Below are 27,597 nucleotides of genomic sequence, written 5' to 3'. Positions count from 1 at the left end.
ACTGAATGTCAACTAAGTACTGTCAGTATTTTTGTTTAAATGAACTAAAATGTCATGTTTTTAATTTTTATATTGTATTTTTTACTTCAATGTCTTTGAGAAGTATTTGAAAGTAATGTCCTGGTTTAGTCCTGTAAATTATACAATTATTCAGTGTACCATCATTGAAAAGTTTAGGAAGTGAAGTCTATAAACAGAACAAAAGCCTCATCACAGTTGAGTCAAACAGCAGCAAACACATAAGAAAAAGGCCATTTGGTTCAAACACATGTGAAATATTACCAGAAATGTTTCATATTGGCGATACCAGTTTAAATAATCTGCTGCACCCACAGACTGTATAAAGAAGTGGACTAAGTGAGCTCATCGAGGCCAATCTGGATCAGGTTTCCAGTCAATCAAACCAGTTGCTAACAATAGTGGGAGCGACCTCGGGGAAAGATGGCGACTGATTTGTCTGTTATTAATGTTCATATCTTGAATTACAAGCACTAAATTCGAATAGAAGGTGATGGAACCGGAAGTGTGCCCATGATCACTTCCTGTTTGAACGCGGTGGCTAGCAGGTTAGATATGTCCATTTATATATGCAGTCTATGGCAGCTTTGCACAAAAACAAGAATTCACATTTAAGGGAGAGCAGAGGTTTGTGCCATCAGACTGTAAACATGAGAACAATACAATATTAAAGTGTCAGAACAACTCATTAAAGGAGTATATTTCAACAGAATCCACCCGCTTATTCCATGGAAACGTCATTTGCTCTGTAAAGAATATTTCACAGTAGGGCATTGAACTTAAAACTAGCAGACGCCATTTGACCAAGTTACAGGTCAAGTCTGTAGAATGGCGAGCCCACTCACATTTCGAACATAAAACATTTTTCTTTGTGTCCTTTTCAGCAATATAAAAAAAATCTTGTGAATAAATACAAGCTTAAAGAGGTTTAAAGACATACTGTGGAACATTCCAGGCAAAGTAGTAGTAACAGTATTATATGAAGACAACAATAACAAGCAGGTGGCGCACCCTCCACCAGAAGTTACATAGTGCACCTTTAAAACCAAAAATAATAAATAAATACATGGGAATAATCACTTGCATTATGATATGTTTGAGATTGACATGTTGCTATGGTAATGGAGAGTAAAAATATAGTTGTGTAAATGTTGTTCAAAAATCATCAAAATAAAGAGTGCAAAGGGAGGTAAAGACAGCTGTACAAACTAGGACTGAAGCTACTGAAGCTAAAACTGTTCCCAAAATGACACTGAGGTGAGCAGGCTAACGGGAAATCATTAGGGCTGTATCAAAAGTATCGAAAATCACAAACTAATCAATACTAAAACCAGTATTGAAAATAAATTCTCAATTTAACAAGTACTGATACTGAAAAAAAATTCCAAAAACATGATGAAATGTGAGCTTTGTTGAGCAGTTTCAGAGTAATCTGGAACTTCACCAACACCAGAAAGAACCACACGGGAACTTAAAGAAATTATTATTATTCTGTGCTGAAAATTCCATTCTTTGTTTTTTTTTCCATAGTATCAAACCTTTCGTTAGGATCACAGACTGTATAAAGAAGTGGACTAAGTGAGTGTGACGTCACCCACAGCATTCGGCTCCAAATAAAGCTAATCGAGGCTAGCAGTTATAGGGGCCAATTTGGACTGGAGTTCTGACCCTGAGTATCATAGCAATTGTAAGGTATTTTCTAGCAGTGTAGCACTACATCAAACTGGTATCTTGGTTTACTAATGCTACGGTAAATAACACGTGCCCACCAGTGGATATGGAATGCGTGGGGGATCACCAAGACACTATGCAGACCAGCGTAGGGGCTTATGAGGACGCTGTGCAGACCAGAAGAGGATCCTCCTTACACACGCACACGCACACAGGAAAACACTAAGATCTAGAGCCCTTTACTGCACATATTAATGCTGTGGATCCAAACATCAAGTTCACACGAGAAGAGGCCAAGGAGAACAAACTGGCCGCCTTAGATTGTGCAGTAACAATGGGAGGGGACCGCCGACTCCAGGTAGAAGTCGTCAGGAAGCCCACACACACTGACCAATACCTGCTGTTTGATTCACACCATCCACTGCAGCACGAACTCGGAGTGATCCGGACACTACAACACAGAGCCCAAGTGGTGCCCACAAACACAGAGGGAAAAGTGAAGGAGGAGCAACATGTGGAGAAATCCCTCTCTGCTTGTGGATATCCAAAATGGACCTTCAATAGATCTAAGAGCCAAAAAACAGGACAACAGGGAATCTGAACCTAGAAGGAGAGGTGTTACCATTCCTTCTGAAAAAAAAACAAAAACAAACTTTCAGACAGTTTGAGATTCCTGACTTTTTCAAACCTACAAACACTTTAAGACAAAAACTGGTTCACCCAAAGGACAAAACCCCAAGTCACAAACAAAGTAATGTAGTCTACTCCATTCAGTGTAGTGAAGAGTGCAGTGAGGGTTACATTAGAGAAACTAAACAGCTGCTCCATAAGAGAATGTACCAACACCGGCTGAGAGTTCCTCTGGACCCCAGTCTGCATGGATGAGCAGCGAAACGTCTTCACTCCTACAATTTGTCCAGTTGACAGATTTAACTTTGCCTTTTGCCATGGATCAGACCTGGACGACTGAGGGTTTACACTGATACCTGTTATTAATGTACATATTTTGATTTACAGACACAATAGTGAAATAAAAAACCCAGGATCATGTAGAGCGGGTTAATACGAAAATTTAAGACCAAAATGACGAGTCTGTGTCCCTCTCTCTGTAACTGCTGCTGTCAGTTTTGTTGATAGATCACTTCCTATTTGGAACTCGACGGCTAGCAGGTTAGCTATGTCCATTTATATATACAGTCTGTGGTTAGTATTGAAATCGAGTTTGAAGTTTTAGTATTGTGACAACACTGTAAGATTATTTCAAAATAGTGTTACTCAAGTAAAAGTAGAATTACAGTAGTATTCATCATAACAGTAACTAACTAGACATAACAGGTTTTATGATTTAATTACAAAACAAATGAAGTAATGTGCAAGTTCAAATAAATACAACAAAATATAAATCGTAAAGTACAAAACAAGTATAAAAAAAAGCTTTTGTCTCTAATAGACCAGTATACTAGCCACCTCTTGCACTACTCGTACTGTAGAATGTGTTGAAGACCAAACTTTTATTTTGAAAGTCTTAGGGGTTGTTGGTTAGATTCCTCCCCAGTGCAAAGCTGATGTTGTATTATTGGACAAGCCACTCACCCATTCACACACACATTCATACACCAGTGTAAACAGACAGTGGGGGCGCAGTGGGGTGTAAAAGTGATCAAAAAACTTGCCTAAGGACACAACAACAGCATTCATCTGTGGGAGCTGGAATCACACCACCAACTTGTGAGTCAGTGGATCTGACTGCTCAAACAATGATGTTTATGTCAAGAGTGGGATTCGGATTAGTGGAAAAAACACTCTACTGTGGCCACATGTTAAAGTCAATGGCAGCCACATTTCTGTCAGTCTGCCCCAGGGCATCTGAGGAGACATTTGTTTGACCAATGCATAATTTAAACTGTAGTAATTTAACAAGTATTTATGTGTGGACCTTGATCATAAATGAATAAACTCTGGAGAGTTGATTTGGTCTTAAACACTACAACATGTTTACTACAGTATCGCATGTTTACTGCAGTATCGCATGTTTACTGCAGTATCGCATGTTTACTACAGTATCGCATGTTTACTGCAGTATCGCACGTTTACCGCAGTATCGCACGTTTACCGCAGTATCGCACGTTTACCGCAGTATCGCACGTTTACCGCAGTAAACTTGATAAGTCCTACGTCGCTTCTACCTTCATGTAAATGCAGTGTGGAACAGTCCTATATAAACATTGTGCAGTTATTGAAATGAAAACACCTGAAACAACCTTCAAAAATCACAAAAAAACTACCACTTCTTCTCCTGTTTGACAATTGTGCAGTTACCAAATCCCACTGGAGCGTCCCCCAGGGGGAGCCAGGATCCGGGCGGAAGATCTTTTAGGAACGTGGTCGTCAATTTGGGCTCCTAAGGTAAGAAAAAGGCATGTTAATAATTCATAATATTAAAAATTGAATACAAAAATGTGAAAAAATGGCCAAGAAATATTTAAAGTGATAGTATGGAAATTTCTGGAGGTGGAATGTCAAAAAGTTAAAGCCATACTTCGGAAAATGTTTCATGCATATATACAAAACTGTTGAATATTCGAGCCAAATAAGAGTTTTGTTGTTTTTGTGTTTTTAGTGCATTAAAAAACCCAATAAACCCCATAAAATATCTTAATTTTAAGCTATTTTTCTTAATATCTTAATTTTAAGCTAATTTTCTGTAAAAAAAAAAAAAAGTTACAAATTGTGGCTTTAAATGAAAAGGTTTTTTTTTCTCTTTTGCCATCTTGAAAATTAAAAAGATTATTATTAATATCTGAACACTTAATGTACAGATCTAATTCATAAGTGTGTATTTGTTAGCTGTGGCTTAAATAAAGCAGAAGCCCTGACCAGACAGACTGAAGCTGGACTCCTGCAGGTCCCTGAGGCCTCCATGTCGGGTGCTTGGCCGAGTCGGAGTGTCCAGATCTGGGGTCCCAAAGTCCCTTCTCCCTGAGTTCACCACCTCCACCACCTCCCCAGAGTACGGCTCCCTCTCCACCGGCTTCACTGCCTGAGACTGACAAACAGCAACAATATGAAAGGATTAGCAGGTACAAAAATGACAATATAAGTGAATTCTGTTCTAAACACAGACTGTATAAACACATGGAGTCAGTGAGTGTGACGTCACCCACAGCGTTCAGCTCCAGTCAAATGAAGCTCATTGAGGCTAGAGCAGTTAAAGGGGACAATTTGGAGCAGAGTTCCATATTTGGAATTCTGACCGGGAGTATCATAGCAACCAAAGAGCCAATCCAGAGTGAGGTTGTTGAAGGTAATGCCCCTTCCCACCTGCATTGCTAGTTTAGCAAGGAACAGATGATTAGCAGCGCTGTCAATCAAACCTGGTGCTAACGCTAGTGGGAGTGACGTCAGGGAAAGAAGGCGCCTGATCTGTCTGTTTTTGAGCCTGATGAGTCTGACAGCAAGTTACAAAGAGAGGGGCCACAGTTTTTCAATAGAAAGTGAATTGCAGCCAGTCGATGGAGCTGGAAGCGCACCCATGATTACTTCCTATTTGGAATGTGGTGGCTAGCAGGTTAGCTATGTACATTTATATATACAGTCTATGGTCAGAATCAAAGAATCTTGAGGCTGAAGTAAGGCTTTAGACAAATGTTAGACCTGGTTTAGACCTGGTTTAGACCTGGTTTAGACCTGGTTTAGACCTGGTTTAGACCTGGTTTAGACCTGGTTTAGACCTGGTTTAGACCTGGTTTAGACCTGGTTTAGACCTGGTTTAGACCTGGTTCAGACCTGGTTCAGATCTGGTTCAGATCTGGTTTAGACCTGGTTTAGACCTGGTTTAGACCTGGTTTAGACCTGGTTTAGACCTGGTTTAGACCTGGTTTAGACCTGTAGGAGAGTGAAGTGTACTCTAGCTTTGTGCTGGGCCTCATAATTTTTGGTTATGTGTTGTTGAAAAACTCTCCAAACATGTCTGCTATTTCCATTCTTTAAACCAGGGGCAGAGCAGCTTTTGGAGTGATGAAAATGACTCTTCAAACACTTTAATATTAGCGCGGCCTTGCGGCTTTAAATCTCCAATGGTCAGTAAGTATTTCTACAGAACCTCTCCAGACCTTCTGCCTCTGGACCATCTTCTTGTAGAGCGGGTCGGGGAAGCTCCTCATGTGACAGTAGCTCCCAGCCCCAGCAGCACAGGTGAACATGCCGCCCTCGTACACCAGTCTGCCCCCAGCGATGGTTACTATGGGAACGCCATGGAGACGCAGACCCTCGTATAGGTTTATGTCCCCGGCCTGGACCTGGGAGTCAGCAGAGATGGTCCTGGGTCAGAGAAGAGGGGAGCATATTAGTACTATTATATATTATATTTATGCTATAACTACTACAGGTAATACTAATTAACAATACTACCCAAGTAAAGCCCTAGACAAGGCAAGTTTATTTGTATAGCACAATTTGTACACAAAGTAATTCAAAGTGCTTTACAGAATAAGCATTAAAGCAGAATAAACATTAAAATCACAATACAACAAATCAAAACATAAATAATCATCATAAAATTAACATTAAAAGAAAAGTGCAGAATGAAAACCTTTTCTTTTCTGCTATCACAGTCTGTAGGTCTGTCATCGAGGCTAGCAGTTAGAGGCCGATTTGGAGCCAAGTTCCATATTTGAAATTTCGACCGCAAGTATCTTAGCAACCAAAGAGCCAATCAGGAGCAAAGCTGTTCCAAATAAGAAGTGACCATAAGCGCACTTCCAGCTCATCGACTCATCATTTTGGTCTTAAATGTTCGTATTAACCTGCTCTACATGATCCTGGGGTTTTTATTTCTCTATTGTGTCTGTAAATCAAAATATGAACATTAATGTCAGATAAATCAAATGCCTTCTTTCCCCGAGGTCACTCCCGCTAGTGTTAGCAACAGATTTGCCAAGTGCCTGCTCCATGCTAAACCAGTGGTGCAGGTGTTAAGGGGCGTTACCTTCAACAGCCCCGCTCTGGATTGAGTCTTTGGTCGGAATTCCAAATATGGAAATCTGCTCCCCTATAACTGCTCTAGCCTCGATGAGCTTCATTTAACTGGAGCTGAACACTGTGGGTGACGTCTCTCACTCAGTCCACTTCTTTATACAGTCTGTGGTGTGGACCTTGTTTTGGAAATACATCCTAAATGTTCTTTTCTTATTTAAACATGTATAATGTAGTTATGATAGTGGTTCTAGTTCTTGCGATGGCGAGCAGTGAGGAACAATAGGACTCTACTTATATAGTATTGTTACTTGTTAGTACTACCTACAGTAGTTATAGTGGTAATAGTAGTACTAATTATGGATAAAATGACAATTGAAATTTCAGTACCTAAAAGGCAGGATAAACACATGTAATAAACACATGTGCATACACGGACTTATCCATTCCGCTGCCATTTCCACCAGTGTCTTGGCCCTAACCACACCCTGTTACACCAGCTCCTGCCCTAAAAGCCCCCTCCCTGTGAGCGTTTGCTCTGGTCCAGTAATGGGAGTATAGAGTTTCATACTTGGATCCCTCGGGGTCCCACACCACAATGTCTGCGTCTGCTCCAGCGATGACCCGTCCTTTCCGTGGGTATAAGTTGTAGATCTTCGCTGCATTTGAGCTGGTCACTGCCACAAAGCGATTCTCGTCCATTTTGCCTCCAATCTGTGAATTTAAATAAAAAGTGAGTAATGATGATTTTAAAGAGTGTTATTGATATAAATATAATGGCCTGGGCAAAAAGGACATTCCTCATAAATGTGGAATGTGGTGCTGGATCAGGACTGGGCCAAGACTAAAGCAGGACTAAAGCAGGACTAAACCAGGTCTAAACCAGGTCTAAACCAGGTCTAAACCAGGTCTAAACCAGGTCTAAACCAGGTCTAAACCAGGTCTAAATAAAGTCTAACCCAGGTCTAAATAAAGTCTAAACCAGGACAAAACCAGGAACCAGGACAAAACCAGGATAAGGACCAGGAGGCAAAATTAACTAAATGTAAAGCCAAGCAGCTAAACTGTCCCTCCCAAGTGTCTTGCGACTCACTGCAGCAGATGTTCCGCTGTTTAACTCTGTTCAGATCAATATCTCCTAAACCAAACCATCTGCCCCTCTCCTCCACATTTTAACAAAGACACTACACTGAAGTATTATTATTACACAGAGGGACATCAGTCTGATCCTCCCTCCGTCGCGTCTCGAGCCAGAGCCAAATTGACCCATCACCTCTCTCACCTCAGATTAACAGTTTTGCGCTTCGGTCACTGATTCTGCAGAAATCCGCCATGTTTTTCAGTCCCCTGTTTTGATACAGATGGACCATGCTTGTCCCTGATTGGGTAATCCACCTGTCAGTCACAGTCTTTTGAACTCAGGGGGCCAGACTCACATCTTTGGGGAAGTATTGAAGAATTGTGTATTCTGGATCTCAGGCAAACACAAATTAGATTTTTAAGACGCTAATGTGCTAAAAAAAACCCCCTCAACTCTTGGACTTAAAAGAGAACCAGGAAGTACTTCACACTTTCGTCCTGTGCTCAGGTCTCGGGACTGGCTCCTGTGGCTCAGAGAATAGACTTTAAAGCCCAGCCTAACCCAGGACTAACCAGGTCTAAATCAAAGCTCAACGAGAACTAAACCAGGACTAAACCATGACTAAACCAGGACTAAACCTGGGGAATCAGCTTTCAGTTTTCTGCAATCTTCCTGAAGATGTAAGACAGGCCTCTACTTGACATTGTTTAAATCCAGGCTCAAATGGTTCTGCATGTGACTGAAAGGGTTTTATTCTGCCTCTTCTCCTTTAATGTTCATTTTATGATGATTATGTTTTGATTTGTTGTATTGTGATTTTAACGTCTTTCTTATTCTGTAAAACTGTTTGAATTACTTTGTGTATGAATTGTGATAAACAAATAAACTTGCCTTGTTTTGTCTAAACTATATTTGCCTTTTTAAACATTTGTGGCTGGTTTGTTGTTCTTATCTCATATTTCATCTCATGTTTTTCTAAATAATTTCCCAAATAAAACCTTGAGCTCACAGATAAAGCAGATGTTCTTTGTTCTACAGAGACAGTACAGACTTACCACCCCCCTCTCCCAGATCACGCTCATGCGGTCCTGGACTCCTGGGATTCCGTGTGGGATTTTGGTGAAGTCGTCTTTGCCCATGGCCTTCTGTTTGATGGTGAAGGGCCGGTGATCCGAGGCTACGACATTTAGAGTGTCACTGCAACCAGGAATTATTATTATTATTATTATGGGTTTATATCATCAGGACAGACATGTGTACAAATCTCCTCATGGGCCAGCACCAAAGTACATCTCCCACATGTTAGTGCCATACACAGACTGTATATATGTAAGTGGACATAGCCAAATTGGACAGGCCTTATGTGAAAGCGCAGAACCTCCACTTCCTTATTGACCTTATTTGGCCCCACCCACTTTTGCCATAGTTCATTTGTAGTTCATTTGTGTAAAGTGTTCTATGTTTAAGTGACCAACAAGACAACACTGCAATGACTCTGGAGGCTTTAATTCAGCCCTGTCGTCCCTGTAGAACTTACTGTTAAGATCGGCCCCATGCAAAATAAAACAACCCCGATAACGATGGCGGCGCCCACGGCAACTTCCAAAAATGAGGTGAATAGTGAGAATGAACTGCCGATCCCGGTGCTGATGGCCACATATGAATATAGCACATGTACAGTACTCGTATACCTCCCCAGCAGGCTGAGGATGGCGTTCGGCGTTCCCTGATCGAGACGCAGCGGCGGCACAGTCACATGGGCCGCTGCCAGAGCCCAGTCATGATGGTAATACTGCAGCCCTGAGAGGACAGAGTGAGCCGTCGTGGTCTCTCCAAGGACCACTTTACCTGGAATACACAAATTTATACAAATACACATGTTTAAACACACACACACTATAGTAAAGCAAGTTTTTATGCAGCATAAGACTCCATGGAGACACAGGGAGGGCATCTGACACACGCAGGGAGGGCATCTGACACACGCAGGGAGGGCATCTGACACACACAGGGAGGGCATCTGACACACACAGGGGCATTTCAAGACATGAAAAAACAGTAGGAAGTGAACTGACCCTGCATCTTTGACGTGGCAATGACGTCTCCAGCAGATGCACAGGACACATTCACCAGGTTAATGGGGCAGTGGGCCTGAGGAGGAACATTTGAAAAATCATAATTAATATAAAAACATGAACACTCTGAGCTCTGTGTCTGAACTCACCCTGTTGGCGATGGTAATGGCTCGGTGGGTCGCCTCTGCCTCCAGCTGCACAAACACAACACAAAACAATGAGACGATTTCAGATTCTAAAATGAGATGATGTCATACTCCCAGACAAGGGACAGGAGACAGAGGCTGTGTCTGAATGTCCACACCATCCCCTAGAGGGGGCGCCTTTTAGGGGTCACGTTTTTAGTGCTGTCTGAATGTCCAGTTGGTGAAAAAGTAGTGCACTCAAAACGATCACTAGAGCGGTTAATATAGACCAGAATGCATTGGGGGAGTTGGAAAAACAACAGTAGACAGAGACAGGTCTTTAACTGGGCACAACACGACTGAATGAAGCAGACAGAAGTGCTGTTTTATGTTTTATGATAGGCCTAGGAACTACGTCTTTCAAACACTTCACTGTACAAGTCTAATCCAAGTAATAATAATCAAATCTTCAGGGGTTGTATTTGTACCTCTTCTGGTCGGCTGATTTCAATCCCCTCTGGTCCAGTGATCCCCAGCTCCAGCGCCTCCTTCGCCCCCTGGACAACATGTCGTATCATTAGCATATGTTATGTAACCTAATCATTTATGCATTTATCTGCTTTCTCAGTTCGAGCGGTCCAGTTTTGGAACACTGTCCCGCCTCACATCAGAAGTGTGGAGTCACTCAGGACTTTTAAAATCATGATGAAAAAATGGTTACTTCTGAATCAAGCCTGTGATCATCAAATGTGAAATTGTGCTGCCATGTGCTGCCTGCCAGCCTCATCTGTTCTGTGTTGTCTGTAGATTTTGTCTGTCTGTGTCACAGTGTTTTACTAATTGCCTACTTACCTGTACTAACTTTTAAAACATTTTACTAATTACCAAACTAACTTTTTATAATCTTGTATTTTATGTGTGGTGGCATTTTACATCTTGCCATAGGGACTGCAGTTGGAAACTAGCTGTATAGCTAATACTGGCGCATTTACAGAAATGTCGATTAATGTGCATTGTCCCTATTCAAATAAACTAATAAATAAAAATAAAAATTATGTATTTTGCTTATTCAAAAGCATCACATTTAGGCCTAGATACAATACATACTTATATTAGAACTATAATTAAATATTGAATGAAATTGATGAAGATTTCCTTAAAGCCACCATCCATAAGCAGACTGACTGACCGTCCCTGTTGTATTCTCACATATCACCACTAGATGCTGTCTGTTACTGCAGTCTGGTAGTGTGCCTGGTCCTGGTCTGACAGAAGAAGAGAGTACAGGTAAGGGGAGAGGAGAGGGGCCAGGTGAAAGGAGGGGGGAAGGTGCCAGGTGAGAGGAGAGGGTGAACAGATGGGGAGGGGCCAGATGAAGGGAAGAAAGAGGAGATGGGGGTGGGAGGGGAAAGGTGAAGAGGGGTCAGGTGAGGAGAGGGGGAAGGGGCCAGGGGGTTGGGAGGGGTCAGGTGAATGTAGGGGGGTCACTGACTTGCCATCTACTGGTAATCAGTGTAGTTAACTCCTCCCTTCAGATAGATATAAGGCAGTGTCCACCAGTAATCTGAACAGAACTGAAGAAAAAGCTTGGATGAGCAGCGAAACATCTTGACTCCTACAACTTTTTGTCCAGTTGACAGATTTTACTTTTGGCTTTTACTGGTAACAAAAATCTAATACACCTACAAATTGTAACTTTTTAAACAGTTTAAGAGGAACGTTACTAGGCAAAACATTAAGAGAAAACTTTCCAGAGCCTGAATAGTTGAATTATGCTTAGAGCTGTTTCAGACCCACCTCCGCGACCAGCTCTCCGTTCTCAGCGTGCACTCGAGCCACCGCGCCGATGTCCTTACAGTGCTGCAGAGCCTGGTACAACTCAGAGTCCCGCAGCATAAACGAGTCCTTATACGCCATAAACATCTGGAACGAGTTTACCCCTTTGTCTCGAACCAACCTCTCCATCTCTGCCTTCACCTATAGAAGAGGCACAAGGAGAGGAAATGAAATCTGCCCTTGGGAGTAGCCTTTTTTAATAGTTATAAGTTAAATAAAAATACAGAGGAGCAGAGGATGCAGAGGAGAGGGTAAGATAGAGCAAAGGATTTGCGTGTAGTTGTCTTCACTGAAATTGTTAAGAGTGCTGTACCTTGGGCCCCCACCAGGTGACGCCAACATGCAGGGCGTAGTCACAGCAGACTTTAGGATCTGCAGAGTTGCGGCACTTCTCGTAGGCGTCCATTAGAGATTCGTTTTTGTCTGGTAACACATGAGCGATCACCATGGTCGTCCCACCAGCCAGAGCAGCCTTGACAACATACACCAAGAAGTACATTTTAAATCATAGAAGTTACTGTGTACTGTACAAGTCCCAATCGTCCCAGTCTACAGCTGCATGACCACCCCTGATTGGCCAGGTGAAAGGAGGGGGAGGGGCCATGTGAGAAGGGGGAGTGGCCTCAAAATATAAATATATTTTAAAATGACAAAATTAAATTTTACATTTTTAGAATGATCAAGTTTTGTACAAAACCGTAATCTAAAAAGTTTCTAAAATGTTTTTAAAAAGTAACTTGTACGTCAGTAAAAGTAAAAAGTACACATGAAAAATAGTACATGTTTGGCAGGAGTACTTGTACTTGAGTGCACAAAGAGTGTATAAAGAAGTGGACTAAGTGAGTGTGACGTCACCCACAGCATTCGGCTCCAGTCAAATGAAGCTCATCGAGGCTAGAGCGGTTATAGGGGACAGTATGTAGCCTAGTTCATTATTTGTAATCCCGAGTATCATAGCAAGTATCATAGCAACTAAACAGCCAATCCGGAGTGAGACTAATGAAGGTAGGTTTTTAAAACATTTATAACATTAATACCATGGCAACAGAGTGGTTGACTGCTCTTGTGGCTACCCAACTGGAACACTGAGCAGTTTTTTTTTTTTTTTTGTAGCTAGCAAAGAAGCTAGCTACGGAACTTTGAGATGCTTTTTATGCTAATTGTGACAGAGCAATGGGGAACTTTTGTCCTGAGGACTGTTTACTCTCCTCAGACTGGCCTAACACAGGATCCACTGACCCTACCTGACATTCTATCATTTTTTTTATTTTTTTATGTTACATTCCAGATTTAATTTTAGAATATTTATTGCATCACTGTGGAGGCTAAGGGTCTCACAGAGCAGGCAGAGCGCATGAGTGTAACATGGGTCTAAAGAGAGAGGGGGGGAAACAGAGCTGGGGCAGAAGAAGGGCTATTGTCTCAGATGTGAGCACAAAGGGGGCGTGAAAAGAGCGATTGGTTTGCAGTGTTTTGCAGCGGTCACACGGTCTCTATGGAAACTGTCGACGGTATGGCACATGACCAAAGGAGGAGGAAAAAAAGAGACACAGAAAAACGAAAGTAGCTCAAAGAGAAGATTGTTTATTGTAGATGTGTTCTATGGAGTTAGCTATGTGTCCATGGGTTTCAGAGTTATATGAAAATTAATGAAAAATTACGATCGTTGCCATAGTGATTAACAATGTAAGTCAAAATATTGTAACAGCTCTGTAACTGCTATTGTTTACTTGTTCTATCCCTGTTGTGTCAGGAGGGGGCACTGGGGGTGTTTATGAGCATGTTCACATTTGGGTTTGAGAGTTCTGTGGCCGTTTCATCGCCTCATATTAAAAATTAGCAGGTTCTCACAAACACGTTTAAAGAGATGAAGCGTCTGGTTCTTACCTGTGAGTAATGGACATCACAATATTATATCTTTTGATTGGGAAAAAGACCTCAAAATGTTGTGTATAACAGGAAGCTAAGGCCCATAACAAGGCTTTTAATGAGGGTAACGATATACTGTTTATTGTTATTACTGGAGGAAAAACAAAATAGCTGACATCACTATGGCATTTCACAGGTATTTTTTTTCCTTTTAAGCTTTAAAAAATGTCTTGAATAAACTTAAAACTTCATAATTTCGCAGTACAGAAGCGAGCTGCTAAAGGGGACTTTATACTGTATTTATTTCATTACTATTATGAACCAGTGTTTTAAGTGTCTTGTGTAACAGGTATATGGGGTAAAGACCCGAGTAATAATGTTAATACCTTGGGCTAGGATCAGAAGACTAGGAATTCGGCTCAGGGAGAGAGTGACAGAGACAGTATGCCGCAGTTGGTACCATGTATTAAAAAACATGTAACACAATAGACAAACAATGGCCATACACAAATAACAAATTGATCAGTGAAATCCAATGATAAAGTTCATCCAGTAATAGTTCAAATGCCCACAACCAAGTCTGAAGATGCGGTTGATGTCTTTACAAGAGGGGCCAAGTTACTGAGGGTTTTGTTCAAATGTTGGGTTACGTGAGGTGCACCAAATAGAATCATTTCAGTTTTAAATGTAATCTGTGACCTATTTAAACATGACTCATGACTTTAGTGGGGGAGTTCATTGGTTGAATCCAGGTCAGTGTAACAGTCTGTGTCTTCTCCTCTTCAGCCAGGGAACAGTCATGATGTGCCCCAGGGCTCAGAGTCAGACCCACTTCACACAAGATTTAACAGAAGAAGAGAAACCCCGGCTGCCTACAGACCCAATGCATACATACAATATATACATACAACATACAATACAAACTCTACAGGAGAACTGGGACTGGCTGCATATAGAGCATCATGTTCTGGGGAATCTGAACACAAAATTTGTACAGATGTTTTGCCATCAACTTGTGTTATGTGTGTTATTATGGGAGGTAGGTCTAAATACATTACCTACAACACGACTATGAGTAAGCTAATGAGCTGCTCCTTGCATCTTTCTTTCAGTTACTTCATCAATACTAACATCATCGATAACAACATTTATTTTATTTTTTATTTTTTATCAAACTTTCAATCAAAAGTCAAACAATCCTTCTACATTTCAGAACATGTTTGTAGAGGTCGAAACTAGGGATCCAGTGTTTCCAGGTCCGATACCAGTCGTTACAAGAGCAGAGACTGAAAACAGCATTTAGTTCTGTAAACCTAAACTGATCCAAGTGTTTTATATCACTGTTAATATCTCTGAGGTAACGACAACAACTGGGACGACTACGGCCTGTTAATCAGTTTAAATGTCCAATTGGGATATTGAACTGAAGCTGGAGCTGAAGCTGAAGAAAAAGAAGAAGCAGAAGAAGATGAAGAAGAAGATGAAGAACAGAAGATGAAGAACAGAAGATGAAGAAGAACAGAAGATGAAGATGATGAAAAGAAGAACAGACAAAGAAAAGAACATAAGAACAAAGAAAAGAACAGAAGAACAGACAAAGAAAAGAACAGAAGAACAGACAAAGAAAAGAACAGAAGAAGAACCGACAAAGAAAAGAACAGAAGAAGAACCGACAAAGAAAAGAACAGAAGAACAGACAAAGAAAAGAACAGAAGAAGAACAGAAGATGTATGGATTTACTGATGAAACTTGATTTGATTGGACATTGCAGCCACTACTGGGCTGAATGATTTTGGAGGAATATCTATCAAGAATCTTATGGTGATTTTATTATGCAAAGTTACAAGTTAAATCAGTGGAGAGGCAACCCCGCTCACAGTAAGAATGATTGCTTTTAGAGGTCTTTTTGGCAATAAAAAACACCTGTACTTGAATACCTTAAAATGAGATATAATTAATTCTTTACTGTGGAAGAGTCCAAGCAAAGCAAGAACATGTTCATGGAGACAAGTCGGTGGGCTAGTCGGGAAAAGTTACATAACACTCCTTTAACTCTACCTCCCTGCTTTTCCCCATCCTCCTCACCTTAGTTCCGCTGTAGAAGTCGTCAGCCGTGGTCGCGTTCATAAAAGTTTCGTCCAGATGCACGCTCGTGTCTATGCCTCCGGGAAGCACCAGTTTTCCCGAGGCGTCGATGACCTTTGCCCCTCCCGGGATCATCAGCTCCTTCCCGACCTGCTGGATGATGCCGTTCTCTATGTAGACGTCGGCCTCCTGAGTGCAGTCATCATTCACCACTTTACCGCCTTTTATCAGGATACGAAGGTTTGGGGTTGAGTTGGAAGACATGACGACGGGTCTGGGTCTGAAAAGAAAACGAGAGAAAGGTTTTGGTTTCAAGCCGTGCAATTAGATGTAGAATTTATGTTTTAATAGTGAGACAGTTAAAAGCATTTATTTGAGATAAGCGGAAATATGAACTGATAAACAAGAATCACAAGGATTTTTTACAGGTTTGTGAAGGTGTAAACCATAGACTGTATATGTATATGGACATAGCTAACCTGCTAGCTGCCGTGTTCCAAACAGGAAGTGGTCATGGGCACACTTCTGGCTCCATTGACTCTGGCTCCAATTCACTTCACATTAGTATGGTATGGTATGCTTTTATTTAGACAGGGACAGTGCATTACATTGACCTTAAAAAACAGGAAAGATGTATGGTGCCAGATTATAGCATAAATACTAGTTTCCACCTGTAGTCCCTGGACAGGCTGATGTTAAGTACATTGAAAAAATGTGTCCCTTCTCTCTGTAACTGCTGCTGTCAGACCCGTCATTTTTGGTCTTAAATGTTCGTATTAACCCGCTCTACATGATCCTGGGGTTTTTATTTCACTATTGTGTCTGTAAATCAAGAAATGAATATTAATAAGTGACAAAGCAGGTGCCTTATTTCCCCAAGGTCGCTCCCACTAGCGTTAGCAACAGATTTGATTGACAGTGTTGCCAAGCACCTTCTACCTCTTAAACCAGCGGTGCAGATGGGAAGGGGCATTATCTTCAACAAGTTCGCTCCGGATTGGCACTTTGGTTGCTATGATACTCGCGGTCAGAATTCCAAATATGGCAAATTGTCCCTATAACTGCTCTAGCCTTGATGAGCTTCATTTGACTGGAGCTGAACGCTGTGGGTGACGTCACACTCACTCTAAAGTAACAAAATGTTTCTTGATTTAAAAGCAGGTTAGCAGGTTTTACACAGAATGACAATGGATATTTTGCAGTTAAACTTACTCTATATAAACATAAATGCGATTTTAAGGTGTTACCCCAGGGTTACACCTTAACCCTGGGGTAATTCTTGCAGTAATTCTTGACACATTTTTATAAAGTGCTTTTCCACCTTCAAGACTCAAAGCTCTTTACATCAAGGAACTACTCACACATTCAGACACACATTCACACACCATTGCACACAGACACTGCGGGAAAGAGGGGGTTAAGTGCCTTGCCCAAGGACACAATGACAGCTTTCATCTATGGGAGCCAGAATTGCACCATCAGCCTGTGGGTCAGTGGATCTGACCGCTCAACCAATGATGTTTATGTCGAGAGCCATTTGAACCACCAACCTTCGGATCTGTGGACAAATGCTCTACCAACTGAGCCACAGTCCTTAATAATTACTCTAAAGATAAAACTCTTCCATCAAAACTCCTTTGATGGCTAAAGCTGCACTATGTAACTTTTCTGGTGGAGGGTCTGCTACCTGCTTGTCTCCTCGGAAATATTATTACAATCTATCTCCATGGAGACAAGCAGGTGACACCTCTAGATCTGTGGAGAGGAGACAATAAGAACATATGTTTTTTAAATCTCTACAGACAAGAAAAGTTATACAGTAAAGCTTTAAATTAGCTTGAAATAAGACAAACAAATCATAAGAGGAGCCACCCTAAAAAGAATGTACATTAGTATATTTCTTTGCAGATGCCCTACCTCATTTTGCAGTTTTGCAGTAGGTCTGAGTACAGCAGATATTTGGTGAAGTCGCAGCTCTCTGGACGCTCTGAGTGACCCCAGACTGACCAGAGCAGTGACAGTCTGTACCATGACCTCACCTCCTTTGGACAATACAACAGCCAATGAGATGAGAGACGGAGACGAGGACAACGAAGGAACAGTACGACAGCAGAACTATGACTATTCGCTTTTCAAAACGGGTTATAAAGTGTTAATTTAATGCAGTATTTTATGACCATGTTTTATATGGATGTGTTTCAGATGACATCACCACATTCTGTTGGCCAATCATATTTAACACAGACGGGGGCAGGTAAAATTCATATTGTTTAAAATATAGATTTGTGTTGTATATTTCATGGTACAGTGTGATTCATTATCTGGCTCTGACCCCTGACCCCATCTGGGAGTATGACATCATCACCTTCTAGAGTCTGAAAACATTAATACTGCTAAAATATTTATATTTGTATATCTGATTTGCCTAAAACAAGTGTAAAGGTTAAAAATATTAGATTTAAAAGATTTAAGATTTAAAAGTAGTAGTAATATGTTGGTAGTAGTAGTTCAAAGTGATATTAGTAATAGTAGTGGTAGTAGCAGTAGCAGACAGAAAGTAGTGGTAGTAGTAGTAGTAGTAGTAGCAGCAGCAGCAGCAGCAGTAGTAGTAGTAGTAGTAGTAGTTGTTGTTGTAGTAGTAGTTGTAGTAGCAGTAGCAGCAGTAGTAGTAGAATAGTAGACAGAGAAGTAGTAGCAGTAGTAGTAGTAGTAGTAGTAGTAGCAGTAGCAGTAGCAGTAGTGGTTGTAGCAGTAGTTGTAGCAGTAGTTGTATAGTTGTAGCAGTAGTTGTAGCAGCAGTAGTAGTTGTAGTAGGAGTAGTTGTAGTAGTAGTAGTTGTAGTAGTAGTTGTAGCAGTAGCTGTAGTAGTAGTTGTAGTAGTTGTAGCAGTAGTTGTAGCAGTAGTTGTAGCAGTAGTTGTAGCAGTAGTTGTAGTAGCAGTAGTAGCAGTAGTAGAAGCAGTAGTAGTAGTAGTAGTAGTTGTAGCAGTAGTATGAAAGATAACACTAGCCGTGTCTGTTCATTTCTGTAGTAGCTGCTTGTTTCATATTGATCAGGTAAATTCCACTTAGTTCAAATCTTGTTTACATTTTGATGAGGACTTAAGATGGAAAAATGCTCAGTTCGAGGCGAGGACGTCAGACGAGAACGCCTCATATTTACTCTGATGACATTACTGTAGAGTCAGACAAAGCCCCATAAATATGACTGCACTGGTAACACTGAAATGGGCGCTCTTCTCTGATTGGTCCAATTCGATTTTACAAAAACAATGTAAAAGTCTAGTTGTTCTGTGTTCTGTTCTGTGGCCTGTGTAACAAGACGACTCTATTCTCCCATTATGTCTCTATTTACTGACTCCTGAATACATTTCAATACATTACTGTCACTGTTTAAGCATTCTGTCAAGACAAAAGCCCACCCACCTCCTCCTCTCTTTCTCTCCTCCTCTCTTCATCTCTCCCCCCTTCTCCTCCTTTTGTGGGCTGACATCATTGTCCCATCTCTGTTTCCTCCTCTCCCTCCTCCCCCGTTCTTCCCCCCGCCTCTCTCCCACCTTCTTTCTGTCCCCTTTGTCATGCTATATTACAAGAGTTCATCGCTCTCTCTCATTCTCTCCTCCTCCTCCTCTCTCTCTCCCTCTTACACCTTAACCCTGGGGTCACACTAGCAGCAGGGCGTGTCCCGAGTTACTTGCAGATTGCCTGAGACTGCGGTGCGTATTTGGCCAAAGCAACCGAGATTCCATAGACTGTATAAAGAAGTGGACTAAGTGAGTGTGACGTCACCCACAGCGTTCAGCTCCGGTCAAATGAAGCTCATGGAGGCTAGAGGAGTTATAGGGGTGAATTTGGAGCCGAGTTCAATATTTGTAATTCTGACCGCGAGTATCATAGCAACCAAAGAAGCCAATCTGGAGCGAGACTGTTGAAGGCAGTCTCGCCCACATCGCTGGTTTAGCAGAGAGCAGGTGCTTAGCAAAGACCAAAATGACAAGTCTGACAGCAGCAGTTACAGAGAGAGGAGACACAGATTTTCAATGTAAAGTGAACTGAAGTCAGAGTCAATAAAGCTAAAAGCACGCCCATGATCACTGTCCATTTGGGTTAGGGTTAGGTCAGTGTAGCAGTGTGCACAGATTTTTAAGACATTTTAAGTCTGTGGGACCTGTGCGACTGCTGAATAGCACCACACTTGTATCAGTGAACACCCAGGGTCACTCTCCTCCATTATGGATAGGGACGCACCAATTCAGCTTTTTCAGTTCTGATATGATATGGATACTTTAGCTTTAAGTCTCTGCTGATTCCAGATATGAACCGATACCAGTGTAAGGGCAGACACTTATTTCCTTAAAACACAGTTCACACAGATCCAATAAGTGTGCTGTGTTATGTCTCCTTCACATCAGACTGAAGCTTTGGATGAAGAAAAGTTCAAACATTATGAGACATTTTGGGCCCAACCAGGAGATCAGCTTAATCGAGCTCATGGAACCGATAACCATGTTGTGACACTGGCGCTGTGGCGTTTGATTGTTGTTTGATTTAGTTATGTTTTATAATTTACATCAGATGTGACTTGTATTCATTTACATTTACTTTATAATTAAAAGCTACTTAAGAGCTACTCATTATTTATAATTTTAGCACCTGGGTTGTGTTTTACTTCGTTTCATCCCCATGAACAGTTTGTAACACCCCATCCTGCAAAACACCCAGTATCAGCACTGATATTTGATGCCAGTATCGGCATTGGTGCATCCCTAATTATGGACAGGAATCATGCATATATTCCTCCTCTCCCTCCCTAACCCTCTCTCTCCTCCCTCCCTTTTCCTCCCTCTCCTTCCTATGTCCCTGCCTCCCTCTCTCTCCCTCTTCCTTCTTTGCCCCCTCTCCGCTCATCTTTCCTTTTCTCTTGTGAGTTCTTTCTCTAGGAGGGCGCGGCTGCAGTTTGCTGCATGGCACACATCTGATAAACGACTACAGACGAACAAAGCCTGAATGAAGATTTAGCCTGGTGTCTACGGCTCCTACTCCTACTCCTCCTACTTCTACTTCTACTCCTCCTACTCCTTCTACTCCTTCTACTCCTTCTACTCCTTCTACTCCTCCTACTCCTCCTACTCCTCCTACTCCTACTTCTACAACTATCATAGATCTTGATTTACGGAAACAATAGTGAAATAAAAAAACTCAAGATCATGTAGAGTTGGTTAATATGAACATTTAAGACCAAAATGACGAGTCTGACAGCAGCAGTTACAGAGAGAGGGGACACAGTTTTTCAGTGTAAAGTGAATTGGAGCCAGAGTCGACGGAGCCGGATGTGCACCCATGATCACTTCCTGTTTGGAACACATGGCTAGCAGGTTAGCTATGTCTATGTACTCAGACCTTTAAATGAAACGGTCTCTATAAACATCTATAAACATTTGTTCACTGAGATTATCCTGCTGCATTGTTATTGTGTCAGTGGTGTAAAGTAATTTAAATATCGTTTATTGCAGTATTTCTCTATAGAGATATATTGAGCTTCAAAATGTTTGATCGTGACAGGTCTAAATGCACATCAGGAAGATGGAGCAGGGATGGGACTAGAACCAGCAGCCAACCAACATGAGCAAATGGAAGACTCAAGCGCACAGTGTCTGTATGCCTGTTGAAATATGTCCATTTCCATGGAGACAAGCAGCTGATGCCACCACACAAAGTTACAGGTCAGATATGTGGAGAGACAACCCTGTGGTTTTTCAAGGTGTTTGTGAGCAATAAACACAAGGTTGATGAAGTTTAACGCAACACTCCTGAAAATTCCAAACAAAGCAATAACAACTCCATGGAGCAAAGCAGATAGAAAAGTTACAAAGTGTATCTTCAACCTCCTGGGACTTCCTTTTAACCACATAAGTGGACAACACATTTTGGGTTGTCTACAAGGTCCTGGTGTCCACATATGAGGACATTATACTGCCACTTAGTGGTGACAGAAGAGTGTAACACATTATAGTTTAGATTCATGATGGACTGTGTTAAAGGCACATGTCTGCTGCTGTCAGCAGCACTTCAAATGAGGTACTTTGTTCCAAGAGGCACAAGTGCTGTTTCTCATTTTGTTTTTACTCAGCAAAAATGTTGCTGTGTTCAGGCGCTTAATAAATAGTTTTTGCAAATCATTATTCAAATGTGACTTTACTGGGTTCTATCAAAATGATTAAAACGTAGAACGAATGTCCTCATATGTGGACATTATTTTTCTCAAACTGTAAAAAGATAATTCTTTGTTTTTACACTCATCAGGTCTAATCAGCCCAAATAACAAACATAAATTAACAAAGCATGTCATGCAAGAACTCAGGTCTCAGGAGGTTAAATAAACATTAAATAACCGCATGAAGTAGTAACCAGTAAAATCCAGAAGAAACATCTTCACTTACACCTTCAGATCATGTTAATCAAACCAGAATTAAAATGCAAAACAATGAATTTGCATAACGCCTTCAGGGAATATTCCTAAACAGTCCCAACGCATCTGAATTATTCTTGTTTTAAATTTGTAAACGACGTAGGTCTAAATATTAAAACAAAAAAAACAAAAAAAACTAAAAACAAACTTCTTCACAATTTTAAACTAACCACTATTATTCTCAGTTTCCTTTCACCTACATATTTAGCCAAGCCCTAGTTTTAAAAGGCCACTTATTTCCTCACAGCCCATATTGCCTATATAAGTGCATATGGTAACAGTAAACCGCTGGCACTGATGAGCCTCTCCAAAGCGCACTGCTCGTTTTGCTGCGTAAGGGCAGACGGTGAAATCATGACACTTGACTTGCGTCTTGACAAAGGAAACCCTCTCTCCACCCGGCTTTTTTTTTTGGGTTAATAGCGACCTACAAACCAAGCACCAAATCCCTTCTACAGGCAATTCATGTTTTGATATTTGATTTAAATTGCGATACTTTGCGAGAACCGGTTAATATGCATCTCTGTGCGTAAAGTAGTGGCTAAATTGGGTTGAGGGTGTGTATGGACGCCACCCAGACGTAGCCTACGGTAGCCAAGGGGGCGTGGGAACAAAGTCTACAAGCAAAACTCATCATTTGGGTTGGGTAAAGCCGTGCGTAAAAGCGTTACCGTGCGTACCTTCTGAGTACCGCTGCTGCTGCTGTTGTATCCGCTGCTCCACTCGGGTCTCTCGCTCCAGGGCCGTGGGGCTGGGACAATGTGACGGGAACAAGGCTACGATCAGCGGATGGCACTTCCCGAGCAGATTTGCAGCAGATGGAGCCGGTCTGGGAGCAGCCGGGCGCAGCATCACCGACGTCAAGTCACTCGGCAACGAGGCGCGAGACTTCCGGGGTGGGGTTATAAATAAAAGCATGCACGTGGTGATATCTGTACTGTAGTGGCTTTCAAAATTTTAACACAAAGTACCAACAAAGAAACGATTTGGCTTCCTGGGTACCACCAGATCTAAACCAGGTCTGTAAGAGGACTGAACCAGGTCTATAATAGAACTATTTCAGGTCTAATCCAGGACTAAACCAGGTCTATAATAGAACTATTTCAGGTCTAATCCAGAAATAAACCAGGTCTATAATAAAACTATTTCAGGTCTAAACCAGGACTAAACCAGGTCTATAACAGGACTATTCCAGGTCTAATCTAGGACTAAACCAGGTCTAAAAGTGGACTAAATCATTTTTACAGTAGCTTTAAACAAGTCATTATTCGAAATCAGACAAAGAAGTGGATAAGATGAACTGTAAATGAACAAACACTCAAACTGAAGAGCTGTTTAAGTACCACCTGAAGGAGCTGGAGTACCACAGTTTGAGAAACACGGCTGTATTACTTGTAGTCCTACTTGAGTTGCTAATAACATAGACTGTCTAGTGCATTTAATTATGCAAATAGCCTGCATTTTTCTACAATTTAAGATGTGTGAAAATTAAAAATAATGTCATATTTTTTATGTGAATAGCTGTAATAACATAAACTAAAACATGTTGTTACTAGGCCTCTTTATTAACAGCTGTAGATGGGAAAAGTAGGTGTGACAACACTGTAAGCCAAAAACACTAAAAAATAGGTTATTCTAGTTAAATAAACGTGACTGTAGGCGTCATATTTGCCTCTCAACTCCCCAAAAAAGTGAAATTGTGAAATAAAAACTATATTTAGGCCACACACGATTATTCAATTTATTTTGGAGCCGTTCACTTCCGGTGCACGTGCTGTTCCTCGCGCTCCTGACGTTCCACGTAGCATCCCGCCGTGCGACGTAAAGACGCTCCAATCCCACGCGACGCACCACAGCCCCGTCTCCAATCAACCAATCAGCACTGACGCAGGGCGTGTCCGGCGCGAGGGGACCGTACCACTCCCAGAGGAGCGGGGTTTAACGAGGCTGGTCACCCAACCTGACGTCCACAGAAGCGGCTGTGACTCACGAGGTGCATTTAGAGTCTACACACAATTAAGTAACAAGTGCACGTGTCCTGGTTTGGGCCTGGTTGGGCCTGGTTTGGGCCAAGTTTAGTCCTGATGTTACTTTGGTCCTGGTCGGGTCCTGGTCTAGTTTGGGCCACGTTTAGTCCTGATGTTTGGTCTGGTTTGGTTCTGGTCAAGATGTTAGCTTGGTCTTGGTTTGGTCCTGGTCTGCACCAACTTTAGTCCAGGTGTTAGTTTGGTCCTGATTTGGTCCTGGTCTGAGTCAAGTAAGGCTAGATGTTAGTTTGGTCCTGATTGGGTCCTGGTCTGGGCCATGTTTAGTCCAGATGTTAGTTTGGGTCTGATTTGGTCCTGGTCTGGGTCAAGTTTAGTCCAGATGTTAGTTTGGTTCTGATTTGGTCTGGGTCAAGTTTAGTCCAGATGTTAGATTGGTCCTGGTTTGGTTCTGATTTGGTCCTGGTCTGGGTCAAGTTTACTCCAGATGTTAGTTTGGTCCTGATTTGGTCTTGATTGGGCCCTGATCTGGTACTAGTCTGGGACAAGTTTAGTCCAGATGTTAGTTTGGTTCCAGACCTTATTAAGTAAAAAAAAGTTCCAGGTTTAGTTTGTTTTTAGTTTGATACGTGACAAAAGCTTTTGATAATATTAAATGATCTGAATTGTATGTTTCTTACTTCAGAGATGATTTACATTGTCCTTTGGCAAGACACTTCTTCCATATGACCTGTACATGTGTGGGTATTTATAATAATGTGAGGACTGAAATCTGGTCTCAATCCAGTACTCAATTCTGTTAAGAAGTAAAAGTACAGATACCGGAGCAAAAAATACTCAAGTAAAAGTAAAAGCATCACATGAAAAATCTAATTAAGCAAAAGTATTAAAGTACATGTTTAAAAATGTACTTGAAGAGTGAAAAGTAGTATTTTGCTCAGATTTTGAGTCTTATAAAGCTTCAAGTTCCACTGCTGCTGTGATCTCTATACTCCCAGTACACGAACAGCTTTTGGTGGATAGTTCTGTTTAATGTTAGCCTCAGTCTCCAGGAACAACTCCAACAGCCCGAATGTGGACCATTGACTTCATAAAACTCTATAAAAACAACAAAAATAAAACATAACAGACAGATTTTTGCACAAAAACATGACATTTATTCAAGTGTTCTCCAGCACAAAAACAGACAGAGCTTCTATCTTCTCTGGACACAAAACATAAGAAATGGAACGGTCCGAGGGGAGCGTGAATGCTACATCAGCTGTGCTAACGTGTCAAACAAAACCTTCACATGAGCATTTGACCTGCTAAATATTTCAGATTATCAGTATCAGAAAAAGATCCAAGATGGCGGATGAGATCCAAGATGGCGGATGTGTTCTAAGCGTGTTGTACTGAGTTTACATTGCTACAAATTATTTTTTCTCTCACGATTTTTCCAACGAATAAGCACCCACTACAGCAAACGCTAGTCTAAAACAAGATAGGAAAGGTATTTTTTCAAGTACAAAGTTAAAATGGTTTTGTTAATACAGTTATATGAATGAAATGATACTATACCAAAGGAAAAACAGACAAAATTGTCCAGACTTTCTGCAAACAAAATACAACCAGAGATTCAAAGATCATTGGGAAGCTGAAGACAGTTTAAAATGGACACAATATGGAATAGTTTGGAAATTTCATGGATTTTTAAACCAATTCTTGTTTCTGTCTTTTTGCAGTGGTGGATGAAGTCCTCTATTTTGTTTCTTAAGTAAAAGTACAGATACAGAAGTGAAAAGTCACTTGAGTAAAAGTAAAAATATCACATGAAAAAATCTACTTAAGTAAAAGTATTTAAGTACCTGTTTAAAAATGTACTTTAAGAGTAAAAAGTAAAAGTATGTCACAAGTGCTGTTCATTAAATGTAGAGACATAGATTCAAAAGGATTGATATTTTAGTCACAGAAACAATATGAATCAATGTCTCTTTTATTATGAATTTTGTCTGTTCATTTTTGTTTTGCTCAAAACCGAACCTTGAACCCGAATGTCAGGATGTTTCCACGAACATGGTAAAAATAACCCCTCAAATCATATAAAAAGTACTTTTTTTATGTTAGCAACAGATCTGATTGACAGCGTTGCTAAGAGCCCACTCGCTTCTGTTTTAATGTTAATTTTATGATGATGATTTGTGATCATTTATATTTTGTTATAATTTTAATGTCCTTATTCTGTAAAGCACTTTGAATTACTTTGTGTACGAATTGTGCTATACAAATAAACTTGCCTTGCCTCTTCTATACCAGTGGTGTGGGTGAGAAGGGGCATTATCTTCAACAGCCTCATTCTGGATTGGCTCTTTGGTTGCTATGATACCTGTTGTCAGAATTCCAAATATGGAACTGGGCTCCAAATTGGCCGCTATAACATAATAATAATAATTATATATATAATCTATCTGATTCAGCTTAATATAATAAAACATAATTCTTTCTATTTGATTTTTGAAAAAGTACATTTTTGTTTTGCTTTCAGTTGTGAAATGGGCAACACATCGCTTTGGTAAAAATGTTTAAAGTTAATTAGACTATCCATGGGTTTCAGAATGATGAAACATGGCCGTTATTGTAGTAATAAAAACATCAAATCTAAATATTATATCTTTTGAATGGTGAACGGTCCTCAAAATGGCGCCTTATAACACTAAAACTTTTCAATGGCATTTTATATTGTGTATTCATTGTGGTTAGTCCCTGTTGCAAGAAGATCTCCAGTTTGATTACCAAATTGTGTCTTTGAGTGTGGAGTTTGCATGTTCTCCCTGTGTTTACTGGGTATTTTTTTTGCTTTGTGTAGTCTACTCCTGTTTCCCCTTTCAACCTAATCCTCTAGATTGCTAGGTAATCCTAACAAAATCAAGTTGCATTGTGGGAGTTCCTGAACTGATCATTACATAAAGCAGTAAACATATGGTCAAGTGTGACATTTGCAAACCATAATATTGTATTTTCATTTCAGAATGTCCACAGCTTCCCAGCTGCTTTGAATCGGAACTGTTGCCTTCGTTGATTCGATTAAATGTGGAATAGCACCATTGGAAACGCCTACAATCCCTCTAAATATATAAAGAAACAGAAACAGGGTTGTGCAGTTACGTCTTAAAGCTGTCCTTCGGCCGCTGCTCCAGTCACAACAGTTTCATCTGGATTCACTTGACAAACGAAATAGGTAAAAAAAAAAACATTTCCTACATCTAAAAGCAGTTTCAGTTTCATTTTCCTAAATTGTGGCTAATTCAATGATATATATTAGCAAAGAATCATATTTTTACATCTCATATGCCATACAAACTGACCCATTGAAAAACAACAGAGGTCTGTACAATATTATGTACAAATTAGAATTAGGGGAAATGTTACAC

The 27,597-nt window shown here is 40.8% G+C and overlaps 1 protein-coding gene across 2 annotated transcripts; it reads right to left on the bottom strand.

Annotated features, from left to right (window-relative positions):
• Positions 1–3,636: 3,636 nt before the first annotated feature.
• dpysl5a (dihydropyrimidinase like 5a) lies at positions 3,637–22,997 on the bottom strand. Of its 2 annotated transcripts, none has more exons than XM_055231192.1 (13): positions 22,883–22,997; positions 15,735–16,014; positions 12,094–12,252; positions 11,742–11,921; positions 10,433–10,501; positions 9,969–10,013; positions 9,820–9,895; positions 9,436–9,592; positions 8,800–8,941; positions 7,235–7,377; positions 5,802–6,009; positions 4,567–4,735; positions 3,637–4,090 (listed from the first exon to the last, which is right to left on the bottom strand). In XM_055231192.1, exons 2-13 carry the CDS (start codon positions 15,996–15,998, stop codon positions 4,005–4,007), a joined length of 1,698 nt encoding a protein of 565 aa, XP_055087167.1. In that variant the 5' UTR covers positions 15,999–16,014; positions 22,883–22,997; the 3' UTR covers positions 3,637–4,004. The 2 variants fall into 2 exon arrangements, with proteins under 2 accessions (XP_055087167.1, XP_033844066.1); XM_033988175.2 differs by lacking the exon at positions 22,883–22,997 and adding an exon at positions 17,652–17,711 and having other exon boundaries at positions 3,867–4,090.
• Between the last annotated feature and the right edge of the window lie 4,600 nt (positions 22,998–27,597).

Source organism: Periophthalmus magnuspinnatus, chromosome 22 (genome assembly GCF_009829125.3).
Source record: "Periophthalmus magnuspinnatus isolate fPerMag1 chromosome 22, fPerMag1.2.pri, whole genome shotgun sequence".
Taxonomy (NCBI): domain Eukaryota; kingdom Metazoa; phylum Chordata; class Actinopteri; order Gobiiformes; family Gobiidae; genus Periophthalmus; species Periophthalmus magnuspinnatus.
Note: the sequence above shows the minus strand (reverse complement) of the source record. Positions and strands in the feature narration are given on the sequence as shown.

Bases quoted from the DNA above. Each gene is read 5' to 3' on its own strand.
- dpysl5a (XM_033988175.2), bottom strand. The intron at 9,896-9,968 runs GTGAGTTCAGAC...GTTCCTCCTCAG, and splicing joins CCATTACCATCGCCAACAGG to GCCCACTGCCCCATTAACCT. The intron at 4,091-4,566 runs GTCAGGGCTTCT...TTCTTACCTTAG, and splicing joins GTCCAGCTTCAGTCTGTCTG to GAGCCCAAATTGACGACCAC.